We start from the raw sequence: 15,882 nt of genomic DNA, 5'->3' as shown, positions 1-15,882 counted from the left end.
TGTGTGTGTGTGTGTGTGTGTGTGTGTGTGTGTGGTTCTCGCCCCACTGGGCTCACGCCCCAAAAAGCCCGAACAAGAGCAGGAGTTGACCTGCGGCTCCTTGAGGAGGGACCTTTCACCGCGGAGCTTCCGCTCCTGGTGCGCGCAGCGCAGCGCAGCATAGCGCCTTTTCCACCAGCATTTCTTCCTCCTGTGCGCACTGATCACTCCTGATATGTTTTGGTTTTTTTTTTCATAATATATAAAAATTTTTGTTCATGGAAAAAAAAAATATTATTGATAAAACGACAAAAAAATGTTCTGACAAAAAAATATGTTCATAAAATAAAGCAAACAAATAAATAAATGTTAGAGTCAAAACTCATCTCTTATAGGTCAGTTTCTGAATGTATTACAATTTTTCCCTATTAGAAAAATGTTACCCTATATATTCCTAAGTTTGATATTTGAAATTAACTCATCATTTCTCTAGTTTGTTATAGCGCCTCGTTTTTTTATGGGCCTCATTCCTTGAAAAACACCAAAAATAATTCAGAAATAATATTTCTAAACTTGCAAACAAACTATGGTTTAGGTTTCCTGTCTTTGTAATGATCACATAGAATTTGCAGCTCTAAATAAATCCTTTTTAAAAGTTTTTGCCAACAGTTCGGTGTATTTTTTTATCTCTGCAAACCAAACCAAAGCTGTTCCTTCCTCTCCTCTGCAGCCCGTCAGGATTAAATTACGCTTCTATATCCAAGCTGCCCTCGGCTGCTGGTATAAATTAGGATTAAATTGGTAATCAGGCCATAAATAGCGCGGCAATCAGTTTGTGCTGACCGTCGCTGTGCGCATTTCACGGCCTGCTCCTAATGAGTCCATAAATCCTGGAGAGGAGAAACAGAGAGAGAGGCTTTCTCTGCCGCGATTTACGAGCTTTAAATGAAAAGGAGTAAAAACAGCGTTTCCAGCGCAAACACTGAGCTAAGATCAACCGTTTTGTTTGAAGTTAGTTTATTATATAAAAAGAAATGTTCGCTTTTAGAAGAGAAGTTTTTTGATGGCATTAAATCATTACCGTGTTTTTACGAGCAGCAAAAAGTATCCAGTCGATAATACTGAACAGATCCATGTTTAAAGACATTTAAAATATGCTAAAATGTTAATCAGAGGCGCGTCAAGCATATATAGGACCTGAAGCAGGGTGCAGGGGGCCCAGCAGTTAAATCCAGCCTCTGCAGGGCCGCTAAGCTCCCTTTGTGTTAGTGCTTCATTTTTTATAGGGAACTCATGAAAAATGCCAAAGCTGTTTGCTTGATAATCACTGAAATAACATTGCATAAATTATTTAATAGCCAGCTACCCACTAAATATTTTATTTTTAATCTTTTAAAGTATTATTTCCATCACAACTGGGTGAGCATGCTCAGATATGGTTAGTCTTTTATTTCCTTTAACATCTTATAGAGAATAATTACTTCCTATCATCCCTTTAGGTTTAAAGCTGCTTTCAAATTGTATGCAAAGCAAGCAGCAATAAATGTTTATATTTGAATGCATATTAATGATCAATAAAAAAAGAAGACATTTTGTAAAAAGGGGTGGGCAGGGAGTAATGAAATTCATTTGTTATTGCCTGAAATTTTCTATAACATTCAAAGAATAACTTCCAAAGGGAAATTAGCTTATCACTGATATACTACATGTTTCTGATATACTACATGTTTATATTTGTGATTTTTTATTTTCTTTGTTTATATTCATATCGGCCCCTAATCATTATGGGGTCCAAGAAGGAATCTATTATCACCAGTGAAGCTTTAATTAGGAGAATTTTTATGTTTTTTTTTTTTTTTTGGTCCCTATACTGTATGTTGGGTAAAACAAAATGAGAAACAATTAAATGAAAACCATAAAACAGTCATAGATCTAATCTATTCTTCTTTTATTCTAGTTTTGGTACTGTTTATACAATCATGGATTTTTTTTTTAAAAGAGCAGAAGATTTTGAGTACAAATCCAGTGGCCTCACTTAAAATCACTCACCTCTGGATTTTTTTTTCAATGAGAAAATCCTCCAGACATTAAAAGAATAAAATAGACAGTGTCTGCTTCACCAGACAGAAAATCTTCATACTTTCTGAGCGTTCACTGACTCCTGTAGGCCGAGTTAGAGAAGAGAGAGCATAAAATCGAAATCCAGGATGACCCTAAGAGATTCAGCAGAGAATGATCCCTTTCACTGGGAACCAACCCTGTAAAATAAGTTGTCAGGGTAGTTAAATAGTGTCCCGCTGGTGAAAAATGAGCTGTGCAAAGAAATCACAGCAGATGTACTAATGATTGGGGTAATTAAGTGTTTTGTTAAAATTTTTTTAAGATATGTATATTGTGAAGAAACACGTTTTTTTCCTAAAATGTGTGTGTGATCAGGCTACTGCAATCAAGCCTGATTTATAGGCATGTTTTTTTAGTCTGCATTGATCACATACAGAAGCATAATCCTAAAATAAGAACACATTTTCCTTTTAGATAACTATTTTCACCTGTTGTTCTTGTTGTAGTGTTGTGTCATTAAAGGTTTAATATAACAAAAGGTGTGCATTAAGTATTTGCAGTCTAAAAAAAGGCCAATATTTTGCTCTTCTTGAACCTCTTCTATATCCTTTTTTAGCCTATAAATCGATTTTGTCTTTGCAATTTTTTCTAAGACAAACAAAATGCTGCTTTGAAATAGATGCAACTCACAGAAAACCGGTTGGGCTGCAATTATAATCCTAATTATCATTGTGAAATAACATATCTGAGAATATGAGTTCATATCTCTAATGGAGAGGCTAAAGGATGGTATTTTTTCACCTTATATACCCACCTATGTCTCCACAATCAGATGTAAGCAGGAAAAAAATGCAATCATAAGATACTTTGAAATCTTATTATTTGTTGCGTTTTGGTGTAATTAATAAATGTAGCTGTTAAAAGAAAATTGTAAGTCAGTGTTCCAGGTCACACTAATTACACACTTTGCAGTGGAGAGTGTTACTTAGAGAGGAAGACTCAAAGGAAGGAATTTCCATGAGCCGAGTTTCTGCATTAAATTAGAAGAGGCAAAAAAGTGCAAGAAGTTTATAGAGAGAAGGGCTGAATTATGAAGGCTTTCAGGAAGCTGAAATAACAGAAAAGTTGTTTAGTTTTGACATTTGTGTGTTAGGAAGTGTTTCCAGTATTTTGGAAAGGTGAGGTTTAGCATTAACATCATTCTCTTGAGCATTGGATCTATCCTCCTGCTCTACATGCCTGACGCTAACCGCACCAACTGTGCTGCTCATGCTAATCATACACAATGAATAGAAAAGGCTAATCTGCATTTTAAGTAAATTGTGTTAAACTGCAGATCTCTGTAACTCCGACTGCTCTCTGTTACACAAAGAGGAGATTCTGTCCCTTTTTAATAAAAAAAAAAGATGAATCAGAAAGCTGCTTAACGATAATTGAACAATGTTAAACTTAAAAGAAAAGCAATCCAGGGATTTTTCTTCTCATATATTAAATTCACACAACTGTTATCTTTAAAGTGCCCTGTAGTGAACAGTGGCCACTTTTCTGAGCCGATTGACGGAATCTATGTAATAATTTCAGAAAGTCTACAAACAAAATGATAAGCAAACAAACATATAGAAAAAACTCACATTTAAATATTTAAATTCATGGATGTGCACACATAAGCCATATAACATGTCCATGTATGAATTAAATAAAGATAAATAAAAACTACTGATTTTATCCAACACATTAATCAGTGGAAAGTGCAGGTTCATGCAGTCCTGATGCTGTAGGAGTTTTTGTAGCCTAAATTTAAATCCCTTTAGAAAGTATATATGTTTTGCAGCTGGTTTTATCACTAATAAAGATGCTGCTTTGGAACAGATCTACCTGTAATTTATTTTATTAATGAACAAATGCATTTCTAGAAATAAAAACAACAAATACAAAGATTGGTTTAGTAAAAAATTTTAGTTTGTTGTTGTTTTGGAGGAGTAAAGGAACCTGAGTGAGGAAAGAAAAACACCTCCTAAGATTTTAGCCCTTTAATGCATTTCATTAAATTTTTTATTTAATGTTTCAGATAAGATATTTTTTATGTGCAATACATGGTTTACAAATTCAGATTGATTATATATACTATACTTTGTTACATTAAGTAGATATTATTCATATCTAAACTTTATTGGGGTAATAATTTTGTTTTACTTCTGCTTCTTACATTTTTATGCAATTACCATTTTTGTTTTACTCCTTATAGTTTAAAAATAGACTTGTTACTTCCATTTCACCTCAGCTAATTTTTTTTGTCATGGTTTGTCAGTTTTCACAAAAAGAAAAAAAACACCATCAACACTGGCAATTTGATTCTGGTTGGAAGTGGAAGTGGTACAAATTATTGGTTGCCAAAAAAAAACAAAAATGTTAAGAACAACAAAATAAAGAAAAATGTATGCATATATATGCAGCTTAGCATGAAGGTTTCCATAGCAACGACTAAACAGAACTTGAACTAAACGCTTATGGCCAACCAGGCACATGCGAGGAGGTCGGCAGCCAAGAAAAGACACCTTTAAATCAGTGGACGTCTCTAGAAGAATGTTTGAAGATGTTTGGATGTAAAGTTGATCTGGAAATAGTTGCCATTAGCTGATGAATCAAGAAAAATACATATTTAGTATAAAGGTGGAATAAGCTTGAGTTGAATAATACTTTTTTTTTATATAAAAGGAGGCAAATATTGTACGTTTTACTTCTTTTAATCACGGTTTTCTTTGCTACATGAAGGATCTATATTGTGATTCATTAATATAAATAAATGAATAAGCTAAAACTAAACATAGCTAGGATTATTAGCTACTTATTTATTTTCAGATTAATTGCTTTGATTAATATTCCATTGTGTAGAAAACTTTATAAGTAATAATTGTTACTAAGTCAGCCATGGACAAACTGTTCTTGTCCAGTTTTTCTTTCTATCTTAAACTCAGATTCCTGCAGCTAAGCCTGAAAGCATGAACCTTCCACTAGAATGTTCTGTTTACATTCCTTTCAAGTTGTTTCATCATTAGAATACATAACCATGTTTTAAAGAACGAAGCACATCCTAATACTCAGTGATACCAATGAGGTTCTTTAATATGTTCGCATTTTTTTATTCTAACATTATTTTGACTTTTATACTTGAGGTAGTTCTGATACCAATACATGCACAATTTAGCATGTGTAAAAAGCTTAAATTCATACTTCAACTTCAGCCAAAGCGTTTTTTATCAGTAGTGTCTACACTTCTACTTAGGTTATAAACGGAAATATGTTGACACCTCTGGTTGGATTTTTTTTAAAGGTCAGTGATTACCACTGCATCTGACGCATTTGCTGTTTTTTTTTTTTGTGTGTCACCCAGGAGGATGTTTCCAGCCATGAGAGTAAAGATTGCAGGCCTGGACCCCCATCAACAGTATTACATTGCTATGGACATCGTGCCTGTGGACAACAAGAGATACAGGTGCTTTCCTTATGCACAAATAAGTCTATAAGAGCTGTTTGTCAACAGACATAAATCAAACTCTTGGTTTTAATGATGCTCGAAGTTTCTAAACCCAGATCAGGAGTTTTGTAGCTGAATGACTGTTTTATCAAGAGGGATTTTATGCGTTTTGGCTTCGGTGTTGAATCCCATGACGGTCCTATTGTTATCATGCATGCTTTTTTGGCTACATAACAACAAAACTGCACCCAAAAACTTTTTTTTTCTGTACGATAAAAGCTTCAGAGCCCCAGATGCAGCTGATCAGCAGAAAATCAGGTCAGCCTCACTCTGTTAGTCAGCTCAGCCTTCAGTTTTATTAAATGCACATCTTGCACAGCCGCGTCTCTGTGGTGAGAGCTGCACCCCCGCTGCTGTTATAACTGGACACACAACCGTTTTTTCCTGGAGGATTTTCAAAACATCAGTCCTAGCGCAAACATTTTTCCCTCGTTATGCACGTCTCATTTAGGCCATTTATCATGTCAGTTATTCGTAACGTTATTTGGATTAAACAAGGATATTTTAGGGACTTTTTTTCTCCCACCACTACTGTTCTAAAGAGAAAGAAGTCATCCTGGTCATTTTGCTTCGGTGAAGCGAAGTGAAAGTGATTAAGGAGTGTGTGTGTGTGTGTGTGTTGGAGGAGGGCTTGTGTATGATGGATCTCTCTGGATAAGCTATAAGACTGATATCCTGGCTCCCAGCGCCTCTCCCTGAAGTCAGAGCCAGAGACGGGAGATTGAAATGTATTCATCATCCCACAGAGAAGAGCAGCAGAGCCAGAGTCTGCTCTCGACATGCAAGTCTGCAGGGGTGGATTCAGGGAAAGCAAGAATAAGGGAAATAAAATGGATGTTCTTTTGCTGTGCAGTTATAAAGCAGCACTTGTCACTCAAATGAAGAAGCTCAAAAAGATGTTTGAAGCTTATCTCCAGAGGACAGCATTTAATACTGGATGTAATACTGGATTTAATACTGGATTCATTTCAAACCCAAACAAATTTAGTTTAGCTTCCCATCGTTAGCTTTGGAAATATTGCTATAGTTCTTATTGGCGCCCTTGTAGTTTCCAGACCATGACTGTGTTACACAATCCGAAATATTTCCAAACAGCTCAATTTGTCTCTATTGTGAGCGACAAGGAGAAGGTAGTAGACCTCAGCCAGCTGAGCAGCAGGGTGAAATACCGATAAGTCACATATCTCCAGCACTCCTTCACACACCCTATGAAATAGACTTTAAACAGAAGAAAAATGAAATTAAAGAGGACTTAAAGGATAACTTTCAAAGCATTGGTCTTCCTGTTGGTTTGCACAGTAAGGAGCATTTAAAAAGGAACCTTTTCTCCGTTAAACAACTACAGCAAAGAATTGTCTTAAATTAAAGGACTTACTCAGAAATATAACTTTATTTTTACAGTAAATAATAATGAAATTAAGCAAAATGTGGGGGATTATAATAGGATTCTACCATGTGGACGTTGTTGGATTTTGCAGGTGGTCTCCGTGCATGTGCTGACTATCTCTGGGTACTCCAGCTTCCTTTCACAGTCCAATCACATGACTGTTGGTGTATTGGTCACTTAAAATCTTTCACTGATGATAGAGTAAAAAATAATTAAAGTAAACTCCATGTCAGTTGATTTTTTTGTTTGTTTTAGGAAATCTGATTTCTTCTCCTTTTGGCTAATATTGTTAGCATATCATCATAGGAGGTTAAAGCAGGTTAGATTTTTTACTGTGTCTTTGTGAAAATAAAGTTTATTCAAAGGCAATATAAGACAACCCCACCACCCGCTAAGCAGATTTATTTAAACCAGTCATCAGGCAGAAATGAAAAGCCTCCATAAAAAAAAAAAAAAAAAAAGCGATATTATAATAGTGTCACATCTGCAATCAGACCATTATAACCTTCCTGCTGCCCTTTTCTCTTACTATTGCTTAAAAAAAATCAAAGTTCCCACCAAGTGTTCAGCCGGCGTTCTGCTCTGCCGCTTCTTCCTGTTCTCCCACCAGCAAACCAAGACATCATGGAGGATTTTTAGAGGCCTGGAAGGTCTTGTAAAATTAAATAGGATTTTCTATCTGACTGGGGAATTTACCACAGGGCTTTGCAAACTGAGCTGGGCTCTAGTGTATTCCACAGTGTCTGCCTTCTGGAAATTTGGGCTTTATTGGGATCAACCCTCTTTGCCTGGCCCTCTGTAGAAGTATCTCATGGTGTTGTCATGAAATGTCCTTAGCAGCCATTTGCTTGCTTGCTAAACTTCCTCACTTAACTATCACCAAGATTTAATTAATTTTAAACGTATCAGCGCTGCTAAAACCAATGGATTCAAAACACCCAGTTTGGGATCTTTTGCCAACCCACCACCTGATGGATCTGAACCCACACACCTGGTTAGGTTTGTAAGCCAAGAAATTGGTAAAAGTGACCAATTTTTTTATTTTATTTTTTAATTTATGCCTATCAGCCTAAGCTAAAAAGCTAGGACCTTTGAGTTGCTTCATGGATCATTGCCCCTATTTCAGCTTTCAGAACTAAAAGCTGCAGATTATGCCTGTTACAAATGTTTTCTTTCAGATTACAAATCCTGTTCAGAGAAGATTCTACTCAAAGTTAGGGAATAATGCAGTAGGACAATTACTCTAGGTTAGACCTTTGGTTTTATCATGATTTCATGAAGCCTTATAAAGAGTATTGGACTTATTCTTAGTAAAATCTTCTCAAAAAAAGAAAGAAAGAATTATCTAACAGAAGAAGATCTTGCTTGGTATACTGCAAAAACGATCTAGAAATAAGTTAAAATTTCTTAAATTAAGTGTATTCACCCTTAATTTGAGTAGGTAAATGAGATAGTTTGCCAATGGAATGAGTATTTTTACTCTTAAAATGAGATAATTAGATAATATGCACTTGAAATAAGACAATGAAATTGTGTTTTCATATTTTAAGTGTAAATTGTCTTGTTCCACTGGCAAAATGTCTCTTTTACCTCTTCAATCCAAGTACAAATGCACTTATTTTAAGAAAAAAATACTTTTTTTTTTTTATATTTTTTTGTAGTGTATAGCAATCGCAAAACAAGATAAAAAAATCGTTTTGCTAAATGTACGACTTTAAGACGTGGTTAGATGGACACAAACAAGTGTCACAAGCCTGCTGTGAAATATCTCTTTATTTTTTTCTTTAAAGACACATTATTTAAAACATTTAAAATTTGATTTGATGAGCAGACTGACACCTGTAGCTTATTTTCCTGAATTCATGTTCAGGCTCTGTTTGGCTCAAAATGAGCTCCTTGATATGTGCTTGAGAATGACTTTGTCTCCATTCAAACCCAGGTTTAAAGCCTTGCAGGGCAGCATAAAGCCTACTGCTCTCATTAAACCAGAAAAAAGGTCAGTTCAGGTGTTTTATAGAATATGTGAATAAGGAAATTGTCTTTATACCAAACTGAACGATTGTTGTTCTCTACTTCAAAAAACACTTAAGATTTTAAAATGGAAAAATGTTCTTTTTTTTTTTATTTATTTTTTTTATTCAAAAAGTTAATGTATAACATGCATGCATAAAAACCTAATATTATTTCAGTGTTAAATTCTGTTTAAAGTAATGGATTATGTATAATTAAAAATGTCTCCGGACCTTTACTGGTTGATGATTTTATTTATTCGGACGCCGCTGATTTTTACTTGCTTACCCATTATATAGAGCATTTCATAATTTATAGAGATTTCAAAATTACAATGTCTACTCACTGAGTTATGTTCTAAAATCATCTAATTATTTTGTATTCTCATTAATTTAATAGGTGAACAGACTTGGATTGAAGACAAAACATTTTCAAATTTAAGATAGCACAGCCCTTGTGAGAGCTAACAGTAGTATCCCAGTTATTAGCAAAGATCCATTTCAACCAAACGCTCCATCCAGTTGGTGAGAATCTACATTGCTATCTCTGTTATCTTATAAGACATTGAAAATTCATTAAACACAAATTTGGAAACTGAGGCCCTAACCGAAAGTCTGATTAAAGGAGTCATCACTTTTTTTACACATGTAGTTTATCTGTCTATAAATTTGTGTTTATTCATTTTGTGGAGAAAATAAAATAATAAATAGGCCTAGAGTTCATTCAGACACCTTTTCATTCCCCTTTTTTAATCTTGCTAGGTTAGAACTTGACCTGATTATATGTGCTTCATGTAGATGTAGCAACATTAGCAGTTAGTAGGGATGCCAACCGTCCCTTCAAAAACGGAATCGTTCCATATTAAGAAATCATTTCACTAAAAACAAATCACCACACCAGGAGGGGTAAAGGCAATCGGGTCAGCTGGCACGCACATGAGGTGTCCCCTTTTTTTCATGGAGTTGGCAACCCTAGCAGTTAGCCATAATTAATTTACCAAAATTTCCTTATCTCGTACACTATAGGTAAAAAAGATAACACAAGCAGCAACACTCAATGACTGCCTGACTCCCTGATGGTTTCAATCACCCCTTTTTGGATAAAAGAGAGAAGTTGTGATAGCAAGGTGGGCTAATGTTAATATCCTTTGACCAATGACGTAAATCATGAAGAAGGACTAAAACCAAGTTTTGTTGAATTTTCTGGTTTGAACGAGATCACATGAAAAAAACTAAACATGAAACAAGCCAGTGCACAATTTAGTTTCTTTCTGTTTGACTTAAATCTGCATTGAATTAGATGCATATTTGTGAGTAACATGAACACATGGAAAGCAAATCATTATCCAGCAATTCACTTTATTAAAAAATAACAAACTTTGCTGAATAAAATAAGTATCTTAAACAAAAGCCTGTCCTGCTTAACTTCAAAACAATAAATAAATGATGCACATTTTTGGTGCAGCAGCAAACTTGTGCAAACTTGTAAACATATTTGTGCATTAAACGCAATGACGGTAGGCTACCGTTGTATAACAGAAAAAAAAAAAAACATGAGAATGAGGGTATTCTTGATCGTTACATATATGTTGTCAGATCTTTGGTCACAACGCAGGACAGTTTACCATAAGTTTTGTATGTAACGTGCCCTTCTTTTCATTTTCCATTAGATTTTTACTGACTATTTTTTTGCTCTGACAGTAATACGGGACAAAAGTGCGTTCCTTTTCCCCTAATTACGGGAAATGTACTTCTATTTCTAAATTCGGAGGGATTCCGTTTTTCAAGGGACCCTAGTGGTAACCCAGAATGTTCTGAGAGCGAGATGTGGATAGTTGGTCTCCAGTTATATGAAATTATGAACAGACACATGTGCTCTCTCCCAGCTTTTTGGACTTTTTTTTTAACGAGCTGGAGCAAATCATTGAACCCAGAACGCTCACTCTATCAGTACGGTAACTCAATATCCAGCCCAAACTCAACCCACTGAATGCCAGACTAAAACTCACTTTTACCAGTTACTTGGAGCTACATGTGTGTGTTTCTGTGTGTTTGTGAGTGTGGTAATATAATAAGGAGAGAATCTGAGTGTATATCTATGTTTAGTTTTGTCAGCTGTATGGTTTGGTGCTGGCTAAGACGTTGTAAAGCTCCCTTCCCTCATCTCTCATCCCCATCTGTCCAGTAAGAGTGTCACATAAAGTCCAATCTTTATTGATCGCGCCGGTACCAGATGGCAGATTTATGAAAGATGAAAGCGAGCAGACTAATCAGATTTCCAGTCTTGTTTGGGGCTAGAGTTTCCTCGTTCCTTAACACTTTCCCTGCTACGTCGAGCCTAACCCTAAACAGCGCTCCAAACAGGAAATTACAGAAACGCCTGGCACCCTTTTTTTGGGGCCTGTGCATCTGTGAGCGGGTGTTAAGGTCAAAGTTCACAGAAAGCAGTGTGGCATTACAGTGAAAACATAAGAGTTAGGCTTTCATTTTTCTCTCAAGATAAGAAAATGGGCAGAACTGATTTGTTTTGGATAAATATCTGTTTAGCATATTTTACTAAAAACAGATGTAAATGAAAAGGATTGTTTGTAAAGATTGTTAATCCCACTTTAGGGTTTTATGGAAAGCCTTAATTGATTCAAAATGTCTGTTAATAGTGGTGATAATCTTACCATTATAGCTATCAGGAAACATCTGTGGCTCTTCTCAGCTCTGCAGATCATTATGAGATGTGCATGCTCATTCTTTCGCTAAATGACTACAACTTTTTCACATTTGTTTTCACATTCGTAAAAACAAATTTATGCAACTTATGCAACAGATAAATTCAACTTATATCCTTATTCCCTGTTTTTAGAGCCATCAGAGGAAGTATGGTGTTCATGAGAAAATCTGCACCAGCCACAGTAAAGAGGATCATAATGCATTTTTCATATTTAAGATATACCAATAACGTGGATATCTGTAGACTTTAAAGTTAGGATTGAAATCAATTACTAAATCTTTACTTCCTGTTTGTTTAAAAACAGGCTTGCAATTTGGCACAGCTAAAAGTAAACAGATTTGAAATGCGAAATGAAGTGAAAAATATTTATATATATTAACCAAAAGCAGTGAAATTAGTCAGTAGTCAATGCTCCATGTGGCGCTTTTTCGTTTTAATTAGTAGCGTTTAAGCTCCTAATACAACTATTGAGTAAATCTGTCACAGCAGACTTCACATAACACCCTCAGTGTTTGTTTAGGCATCAATCAGCTCAGTATACTCTTCCCTTAAAACTCCCATGAGCCTCTGCTTCAACAGGAAGTTACTCATAGAGTCTGTGTGTGTTGTTTCACTGTGGGGGAAGCCATGCTGGGAGAAATCAACATAATGGATGCGTTTAGTAGTAAATGGTGCAGATAATTTAAATTCCTGTAAGCTATTGTCTGCAGGGTGGGGAGTCTGTTAAAGTTAATTCAATATCCCACACAGTCAGTCGCTTCCTTCTTGATTTATGCATTGTTGGCGCTTGGATTATATCTTTTATATGATTGTTTTTCTCATTTACACTTAACACCTCACTCATCATCCCTCTTATGATCTTAGACAGTTGTTTCTATATTCTCTTTATGCTTTAATGCGGCCGGTTCTAGAATCTCATCTACAAATATATATATAGAGAGAGTCATCATAGAATGGTAACACTTTATTATTAATTTACCACTAAAATTGCATTTTGTTTTAAGTGGTATAGTTTTAATGTTATTTGGTAACATATAATTTTGTAAATGAAAAAATGTTTTTTTTTATGTACAGTAGCTTGATCAAATAAGTTTTCTTAGATTAATACACTTAAACCAAAACAGGGATTTATTTACTCCCAAGTGCTATCAAAATATGAAAACAAAATGATTAAAGATGAAGGAAATGAACTAAAGCACTTTCTCTAAACGGTAGCTTATATTCTTGCTCTGAGGAAACCTCTCTCTCAGAGGTCACGCCTGAGTCTCTCTGGGCTGCAGATAAAGGCTGGTTTTATATGTAGCTCATGTTTACATCCATTTATGTTTATGTTTGTGTGGTTTAAAGCATACATCGGAACATGTTGAAGGAAAAATGTTCTGAGAGGTGCGGTGAACTTTGCACATCACAAGTATGCCGCCTGGTTTACCTTTTCTCTGTTTGGCCAAAAGTGTTCATATCCATTAGCTTTTACCTCCCTATTCTATGTTAAAAACACAAAGCTGAGTCTACTTTACTTGGATATCAGTAGAAGCCAAACATTTTAAAGTTAAAGGAAAGTGACAAGGGATTGTTTTTAATATCTAGCACAGATAATAATCTAGTGTTTTTTATTTATGTTTAGTCCCCCTGAGTAAATACTTTGAATAAACTCTCCCACTGCAATTATAGCTAAGCTTCATGGATTTATAGCTCTGCTTTTTATTGCTTTGTTGGGGTACGGCTCCACCATGTTTACACATCTAGAGACTAAAATTACTTTTCTTTTTAGATTAAAATTAGACTCTGTATGAAGAAAGTCTGTGAACATAGATTCCCAAAACTTTATGTAGATGTTGAATAAAATTTGTATCTGCATGAAAGCACACAGCTGAGCTTAAATCTTCAATCTAGACTCATGGTCTAACTCCTGCTGAAAGGTAGACCTTCACCCCAGCTTCAAGTCAGCCTCTAACAGGTTACTCAGGAGAAATCTGACCTCCGTTCCTCTCAGATAGGGTCTTTCTATGGGTGCTGCCATTTTATGATCCCGTTTTAGCCCCTGTCACACCTTGACGATTTAGCCAGCATATGCCTGACATCCCATAATATCCTAAAACGCTGGCATACACTGGACTTTCTATGTATTTTTTCATTTTTGGGCGTATACATAGCGTACTTATAATGAGTCCAGAACGTATGTCTAATGACAGCCTAACTTATGCATAACGCACAGCAGCGCCCATGAAATGTCACAAGCCAGTATCCTGAGGGGGCAGCAATGCACCTGCAGGCACCTGGTCTGCATAAAAAGATTTCTTTGATCGCAGTATTAACTTATCCACCTGCCCCAAAAAACAAAACAAAAAAAAGAATAAAGAAATAAAGAAAAAAAAAGAAAGGAAAGGTTTGCAGTCACAGCAGATTCAGCGTTATGCCTGCTAGGAAGTTTGTTGATCGTGGCCATGGGCGTGAATACAGGATCCATCATACTCACCTTCAATCTCACCCTATAACTGGAACAGAGTCAAATTGATGAGATCATGCTGATGTTGGAGGACAGCTAGTATGTACTCCCATCTCAGGTTTGCCAGATCCTTCATCTCTAGTGGAACATCTGAAGTCTGGAGGAGTACTGATGGTTTCCTCATGTGAACCCCCTTTTATACAAAAACGCTTAAACAGTAGCTGTACGTTAGAAACACGTTTAGCGGTCGTCTGGAACATGTCAGTTAGGTTGATATGCGTTGAAGACAAGTTGTTGATAAGTTAACACATAAGTTATACACAAGTTACTCATAAGTTTTGGATAAGCTAGACGCCACAACTTTTGAGTAACTTTCACTTAACGTATGTCAACGATCAGATAACTTACCTGTAACTTACGGTTCATGTATGAGCATACGCCGGCATATGTTGGGAAATTCGTACGTCAAAAATCTGGACGTACATACTGTATGTCGATGTGTGCCAGCGTGTTTCAGCGTGCTCATAACTTATCCAACGTATGTCAGATTTTTCTTACGCAAGGCATACACTGATTAAATCGTCAAGGTGTGACGGGACCTTTACATGTGGGTTCATTTTTAAAAGTTTAGTTTTGTTCTGATCTGAGGAGAGGACTTTGCTCAATGTTATGCTACATCCCCTGGATGACTTCATAGGACTCCTTTCAAGCATAACTTAGCATAGATATTTGTAGAGCAAACTGCAGTTTGTGGTTGTTCCACCTAAGCTGTGGATCTTTAAAGCTCCTCTAGAGGTACCATGCAGCTCTGTTCTGCTAGTTTTCTTTCTGTTTTGCCTTTCAGATCAGAGCAATGCTCTTGTTTAGGTAGGTTTTACCTTACAACCTGATAATCTTTTCTGAGCCTAAATAGAACCTCAACACCAGACACGATGAGCCAACATAAACAGACATGGCGCCATCTATTGGCAGTACTGCTAAACTAGCTGAAGTTACAGGAAGATAACAAAGGATCTTTTATGTTAGATTATGGTAGCTAGGACATGGATGCACATATCTATCACCATTTTCACAGTTGCAATTCGCAAGTTTTACCCCTCTTGGAATCAAACATCTTCGTGCTCCTTTTTATTTTATATTTTGAATAATCTTTTTTCACAACTATTCTGATCATTCTAAAGTCCCTCACTTCTACTGCTTTGGCTTATTGACAAACTGTATGCATGCACAGTGACATAATCCCGGTCACACAATGTATTTACGGTAAATATATGTAAACTGCTATGCAATATGATAACAAATTGAGCTTGAAACACAAAAATAACAAAAATAATACACCAGCAGATACACCAGATCCTAACTATGTTTAAATATTCCTGACTCTGAGCTGTCTGGTACGTTGCTCCTTAGTCACATGTTCCAATATTTGCTTTATGGAGCCTAGGCGGGGGTTCAACTGAATAAACTGATTACTGGCTTTCATCCGCCTGCAACACAGCCAAGCAGCTTTGAACCACACCTCCACGAAAGCCAATCAGTATCAAAAGTTTATCTTAAAAGGCCTCCGATCGGCAACTCGTCTGCTGGCGCGCAGGCGGTGGGTGCGCAGTGTGAATTAATTCAGATGACCCCGTTTCAACCCACCTTTAGCCCCTCATCCACCATCGTAGCTAAAGCTTTGGACTCTTACTGCATTCCGCGTCTTATTTCAAGTGGTCCGGCAGATGCCTGGCATGTAGA

The 15,882-nt window shown here is 36.1% G+C and overlaps 1 protein-coding gene across 1 annotated transcript in view; it reads left to right on the top strand.

Annotated features, from left to right (window-relative positions):
• Positions 1-15,882, top strand: part of tbx15 (T-box 15) — a 46,933-nt gene that overhangs the window by 1,734 nt on the left and 29,317 nt on the right. Inside the window, exon 2 of the mRNA XM_015395051.1 lies at positions 5,432-5,533. Within this exon, the coding sequence (XP_015250537.1) occupies positions 5,432-5,533 (102 nt within the window). The remainder of the gene's footprint in view (positions 1-5,431; positions 5,534-15,882) is intronic.

Source organism: Cyprinodon variegatus, unplaced genomic scaffold, assembly GCF_000732505.1.
Source record: "Cyprinodon variegatus isolate N-32 unplaced genomic scaffold, C_variegatus-1.0 Scaffold722, whole genome shotgun sequence".
Classification (NCBI taxonomy): Eukaryota; Metazoa; Chordata; class Actinopteri; order Cyprinodontiformes; family Cyprinodontidae; genus Cyprinodon; species Cyprinodon variegatus.
Note: the sequence above shows the minus strand (reverse complement) of the source record. Positions and strands in the feature narration are given on the sequence as shown.